The following is a 7,252-nucleotide window of genomic DNA, read 5'->3' on the forward strand; positions in this document are numbered from 1 at the left end:
AAAACCCCTAATACTTTGTAATGGTTTTGTTATTAATATTTCCAGAGTTCAAAAAGTTAATAGATTTTATGTTTTCAACTAATTGGTTAGCAAACTATTGCAAATGTATATGTTTTACCATTTATATGATCATTAGAACATTCATAATGGAAAGTTCAATATAAGAATCAAATGATGTAGAATCACTGGATAAAATTCTATCATTGTGAGACACCACTATTATATTCAATATGTTTAGAGTTCAATGGAGAAAAGAAAAATATTTTCTGATACTTAAATAAATATTTAAAAATATGTTTTATTGAATGAATTCAATGAAATTTAAGAAAGAATTATATATATATATATATATATATATATATATATATATATATATATATATATATATATATATATTAAAGCACAAGAGGTTTAGAGAACAGTATAGTTATTTGTCTTTAGAAATTTGCCACATAAGTTTTTTGTCTTTACAAATTTGCCACACAAGTTTTTCCATTAATATAATTGTATAAAATATAAAATAATAACATAACAATTCATTGAGTTTTATGAAGTTGAATGAATAGCCTTTGAGGGAAAAAAAAATAAGAATATTAATGAATTTTCGTTTTTGTTGACCAAAAATAGTCTTACTTTTAGATGGAGTTGAGGTGCAAAGCTGTCATGTTTATTTAGCTTTACATATTGCAACATATATTGTTAATCATCTAAGTATCGTTTGCGAGATTCGATAAGCCCAGATACTGTTCCTCTCTATAGGATGCGGCTACTTGGATTCCTTAAAAATTGTATCTCTGACAACCTTTTGGGAATGTCCACTAGCTAACAAATTTAACCCTTTTCGTTTGTCAACCCTTTAACCATATATAGTAATCTAAACCTTAGTCACGATGACATCTGCCTGGATTATTAAATCCTACCGTAGTACCGTATAATTACAATATGAGTGTTTCTTTGTCCCTCAAACGCCTATATAAACTCTTGATGATTACAAAAACATATCAATAAAACAACAACAAAAATCGTTTTAATTTCGAGAGAAATACAAGTTACAATGCCTGAGATCGAAGGTTCTCCAGGAACCTCCATGCATGGAGTCACCGGCCGGGAACCAGTGCTGGCCTTCTCTGTTGCCTCTCCGATGGTGCCCACTGATACCACGGCGAAATTCGATCTCCCCGTGGACTCTGAACATAAAGCAAAAGTCTTTAAGCTCTTCTCATTTGCAAACCCTCACATGAGAACCTTCCATCTCTCGTGGATCTCTTTCTTTACTACTTTTGTCTCCACCTTTGCGGCGGCCCCACTCGTTCCCATCATCCGGGACAACCTCGATCTCACCAAAGCTGACATTGGGAACGCCGGCGTTGCCTCAGTTTCCGGTAGTATCTTCTCGAGGCTGGTTATGGGTGCGGTATGTGACTTGTTGGGGCCTCGCTACGGCTGTGCTTTCCTCATAATGATGTCAGCACCCACCGTCTTCTGCATGTCTTTCGTTGCTGACGCTAGTGGCTACATAGCTGTCAGATTCATGATCGGATTTTCTTTGGCTACGTTTGTGTCGTGCCAATATTGGATGAGCACCATGTTTAACAGCAAGATCATCGGGCTGGTGAACGGGACGGCGGCTGGGTGGGGGAACATGGGTGGTGGAGCCACGCAACTCCTGATGCCGGTGTTGTTTGAGATCATCAAGAAGGCCGGGGCAACACCGTTCACGGCTTGGAGGATCGCGTTTTTCGTACCAGGGTGGCTTAACGCCATCATGGGGATATTTGTGTTGACTCTTGGTCAAGATTTGCCTGATGGTAATCTCGGTGCTCTTCAGAAGAAAGGTGATGTTGCGAAAGATAAATTCGGCAAGGTAAACCTTCATATCTAATTAATATTGCATTAACCATTAACCATTCATTTATGGTATGTTCTTTGTCTCTAATTTGTTTCTCGTTTTGTAGGTATTGTGGTATGCTGTGACAAACTATCGAACATGGATCTTTGTACTTCTCTACGGTTATTCCATGGGTGTCGAGTTGACCATTGACAATGTGATCGCAGAATACTTCTATGACAGGTTTGAATTGTTTTTTTTTACTCTACACAAAAGTTTAGTTATATGTGCAAATTAAAGTAAACGTTTGTTTTCCCATGAATTATCTACAGATTTGATCTACAGCTTCACCTTGCCGGAATCATTGCGGCCTGCTTCGGAATGGCAAACCTCCTAGCTCGTCCATTTGGTGGGTTCACATCGGATTACATGGCCAAACGATTTGGAATGAGAGGTCGACTCTGGAACTTATGGCTACTCCAAACAGCTGGCGGTGTTTTTTGTGTCTTCCTAGGCCTAGTAAACTCGCTACCATTAGCCATCACCTTTATGATGCTCTTCTCCATCGGTGCACAGGCAGCATGCGGAGCCACCTTCGGCATCGTTCCCTTCATTTCCCGGCGGTCAATGGGTATCATCTCTGGTATGACCGGTGCCGGAGGGAACTTTGGATCAGGACTAACCCAATTGATATTCTTTGCGTCTGCTTCAATATCGACTGCGAAAGGGTTGTCTTACATGGGTATCATGATCATCGTTTGTACACTTCCTGTAAGTTTTGTTCACTTCCCACAATGGGGAAGCATGTTTTTTCCGGCCAGTCAAGACATCGTCAAAGGTAGTGAAGAGAATTATTATGTTGCCGAATGGACGGAGGAGGAGAAACAGAAAGGGATGCACCAAGCAAGTCTTAAGTTTGCTGAGAACAGTCGATCGGAACGTGGAGGGAAGGTGGCATCGGCTCCAACACCACCCAACGCCACCCCCAATTATGTTTAACTTCGAGTAATTCTCAGGATGCCGTTTTTTTGTTTTCTGAACGGCCGTTAATGCATTTAACCTCAAAATGCTTACAATTTCACTGTAATAATTGTGGTGTCCTATATATATTTCTAGGTATATGTTAATTATCATGTCAGCCAGTTTCAACCAACTCAACTGAGATAAATATCATTAAGATAATAATAGCCTCCAACGGTTATTGTATAAGTTGATGGATGATTAAATCATCAAGAACTCAAAATGGCCTGTATAGAAGGAAGAGAGCAAACCGAAATGGGAAACAAACAATTAGTTGGAAGAAAAATAAAAGTCTTCCCTGTATATTCCGTGAAAGTTAAGTTTCAACCTCTATTTCTATTTAAAGCTAACTAGAGTTTGGGATTTGTTATATATATATATATATATATATATATATATATATATATATATATATATATATATATATATATATATATATATATATATATATATATATATATATATATATATATATATATATATATATATATATATATATATACTATCTTATAAAACAAATCCTACTATTTCTAAAAATAAATTGAATAAAATAATAATATTTTTTAAGACGCCCAAATCATTAAGCTAATTGTACAACTAATCACTAATAAAATAATATTAAAATTTAAACAAACTTCTATAAATCTTCTCTTCCCAAGTTTTGACCAAATCTTTTTTCATCCAAATAAATACTCAACACCCTATAATTTGGTCATTTCTTGAATCTTCTTTATTTTTGATATGACATGTTTCCTAAAACAAACTAATGATTGAATTGAAAAATAATCATTCTCCATCGAAAAAAATTAATTGTCGAAACAAACTATTTGTTGTCCGCCGCTTTGCGCGGGTAAACGGCTAGTATATATATATATATATATATATATATATATATATATATATATATATATATATATATATATATATATATATATATATATATATATATATATATATATATATATATATATATATATATATATATATAGGGTAATGATATTTCCACTTGGTTTTTTTATCCATCCACTTAATAAAATTTTATTTTTCTTTTTATGCCCTTACTCACAACCCCATATTATGATTTTGTTTGCTGTTTTTTAATTTTATTTTTATGCAATGTATTTGGAAACTCACGATCTTGATTTTGATTTCCTAATATAACCCTTAATTGCTTTTATTTTATAGTTTCGCTTTTATTGTTTTTTCTGTTATTATTTCAACTATGATTTTATTATATTTTATTAAAGTAATATATATAATATTTAAATACTTAAGGAAAAAATTAAATAAAATTCATATTAGATATGATGCAAACAACATACCCACGTAATATTATCATAATATGTTAAATAGTTTTGTTTGGTTTATTAAGTTTGTGTATTATAAGCTAAAAACTATTTTTTAATTAGTGGTGTATTCTAAACAGATAGCATGGTCACAAATAACATAGTGGTTACAAAACGCAATTTGAAATAACGGTTATCTCGATGTATTGTTTTTTTAACATTTTTGGAATATGCATCCTTTTGAATATCTTTATTGAGTAGCATCTTACTTGAATAGGGCGAATGATTATTTACCGCTACTATTACATCATGACAACTGCTATTTCATTGCGTTCCACGACCATTATTTTCTTTGTGACCGTGATAGTCGTTTAGATTACAACACTAATAAAAAATTATTTCGTTTTAGTAGGATATGACACTTAATAAATTAACAAAAAATCTTTAATTGATTCCGATAATACTATGACCGTACAATTTAGGTATCACACCCAGTGTTCTAAAAGGCGCGCCATGGCGCGCGCCAAGGCGCGCCATGACGTGAGGCGTGGCTCCGCCATTACGAAAAGCCTCATAACGTTGTTGTTAGGCGTGGCGCGTAGCAAGGCGTGATATGGCGCGCCATGGCGCGTTATGGCGTGTTATGGCGCGTGTTTTTTCGTTTGAGACAAGATTTTTTTGCTTTTTGTTATGTCTTTTCTAATCGGAGATACATGTATTGTGGTTTTCTTAAAATTTTTGTTACTAATTATTGATCTAACACTTATAAAAAGTAGTTATATTTAATATAAATTTATATTTATGTGGTAATATAATTTTAAATTAATACAAAATCGCCGCCTTACATCACGCCTTGAAAAACGCCATGGCTCGCCATGGCTCATTAAGCTTGAGGCTTGACCTTGCCACCACGCCACACCTCACGCCATTTAGAACCTTGATCATACCTATATGATTTTTATTTAAATTTTGTTTAAATTATTTCGTTTTAGTACGATATATGCTTTATTTTAATATATAATATATAAAAATCAAAATTAAGTAAAACAAAAAATAAATATAAAAGTAAAATATAAAAGCAATTAAGGGTCCTTGTCAAACCAAAATGCAGGAGTTTGGTTTCGAAATTAAGCGCGTAAAATCAAAATTAAAAACCAAGACAAAATAATAAGGATGACATCAGGTCTGGAGATTGGGTTTTAATGACTGTGATATTTAAAGGGCAAAAGAGGAAAAAGTAAATTTTATCAAGTGGATAAATAAAAATACCAAGTGGAAGTATCACCTCCCATATATATATATATATATATATATATATATATATATATATATATATATATATATATATATATATATATATATATATATATATATATATATAGTTAGTTAGTTAGTTAGGTTAAAATGTTTTCACTATCTATTGTGTGCATGTATGATTGATTCTGGACCAATCATTTTAGTTATTTTAAGAAAGTAATTAATGTATATTAAATGCTGAAGATGTAATTAATATCCATTATATTTTCAACATGTAATATGCATTAATTACTTTCTTAAAATAACTAAAATGATTGGTCCAGAATCAATTATACATGCACACAATAGATAATGAAAACAAAATAATCTAACCCTATATATATATATATATATATATATATATATATATATATATATATATACACACACACACACACACACACACACATATATATATATATATATATATATATATATATATATATATATATATATATATATATATAGGTATGTTCAATTGAGAAAATAAAAAAGGTTGAGAATGGAGGAATCATTCTTAGCCACTCATTTTATCTAAGCATAAAAATGCACGGTAACAAACTTGTAAATATGATATAATAGCCTTCAATCACAAATATGTAAGTGTAGAGAATTAGATAACAGTTGAAATTCATTCTAATCGATCGTTATCATCCAAATTTCTCCTCCAACCTTCAACAATCATCCAGATTTCTTCAATTAAATCATCGATCAACGTCATCATGTGTTAATCAATCATCGATCTTCCTCTAGAACACGTTTATCAACACCATTTAACAGTTGACAACAAAAATTCGTTTTTTGCTCTTTCAATCCAACCTTCAATTCTGCTTGAATACGAGCATATCTTCAACATCTATAATTAATTATACTTCCAGCATCATTAGATCAACATCATCGATAATCAACAAAAAATTCAATTTGTATCATTCATTCAACATCGATAATCAAATAAAACATCGAAATTAAGGTTAGAAAAAGATCAAATCATTTTTTATTTGAAAGTTTTCATATATTTCTCTATCAATCTACTATTTTGTAAGATTTAAATAGTCATAGTATCATATTTATCGCATTTTTAAAAACGTTAACTTGTGTGCACTCCAACTGTTTGATGAAATGCATAAACTAAATTTCCACGTTATATTCATATATGAATATGTTTTCTCAACTGAATCAATATGTGATTATTAAAACACAAAACAAATATGCAAGTCTGTATGTTATTTATATGTGAATAACATATAAAAATTATATATATTTCTGAAAACACCTTGTAATATTCATATATGAATATACTGTGCAATATTCACATATGAATATAATGTGCAATATTCACATATGAATATACCAACTATTATTCATAAGTGAATATATGATCTAATATTCACAAGTGAATATACTATGTACTATTCTCATGTGATATACCATGTAATACTATATAATATTCACATATGAAAATATCATCTAATATTCATAAGTGAATATAACATCTAACATTCACAAGTGAATATACTACGTAATATTCACAAGTGAATGCATCGTCTAATATTTAAATATGAATATATACTATGTTTAGTATATGCTATATTCATATATGAATGATACTTAAATTGTAAAAAAAATTAATCATAGTTTTTATTCATAAGTGAATAACGAATGTACTGTAGTAAAAACCTGATTCATTTTTATTCACTTATGAATAACGATAGCTGAACATATATAAAAAATTAAATTTTTTATTTTATCTTAAAACTATATCAATATGGATGTCTATTTGTAGAGAATAAAAAATCATGAATTTTGGTATATTTAAAATCAT

At 30.8% G+C, this 7,252-nt stretch overlaps 1 protein-coding gene across 1 annotated transcript; it reads left to right on the forward strand.

Moving 5' to 3' along the window:
- Positions 1-989: 989 nt before the first annotated feature.
- LOC111886119 (high-affinity nitrate transporter 2.1) lies at positions 990-2,981 on the forward strand. Its single transcript, XM_023882355.3, has 3 exons — positions 990-1,864; positions 1,956-2,071; positions 2,161-2,981. Exons 1-3 carry the CDS (start codon positions 1,055-1,057, stop codon positions 2,825-2,827), a joined length of 1,593 nt encoding a protein of 530 aa, XP_023738123.1. The 5' UTR covers positions 990-1,054; the 3' UTR covers positions 2,828-2,981.
- The last annotated feature ends 4,271 nt before the right edge of the window (positions 2,982-7,252 follow it).

This window comes from Lactuca sativa, chromosome 1 (genome assembly GCF_002870075.4).
Source record: "Lactuca sativa cultivar Salinas chromosome 1, Lsat_Salinas_v11, whole genome shotgun sequence".
Lineage (NCBI taxonomy): Eukaryota > Viridiplantae > Streptophyta > Magnoliopsida > Asterales > Asteraceae > Lactuca > Lactuca sativa.

Bases quoted from the DNA above. Each gene is read 5' to 3' on its own strand.
- LOC111886119 (XM_023882355.3), top strand. From the start codon at position 1,055: ATGCCTGAGATCGAAGGTTCTCCAGGAACCTCCATGCATGGAGTCACC. The intron at 1,865-1,955 runs GTAAACCTTCAT...CTCGTTTTGTAG, and splicing joins CGAAAGATAAATTCGGCAAG to GTATTGTGGTATGCTGTGAC. The intron at 2,072-2,160 runs GTTTGAATTGTT...AATTATCTACAG, and splicing joins GCAGAATACTTCTATGACAG to ATTTGATCTACAGCTTCACC.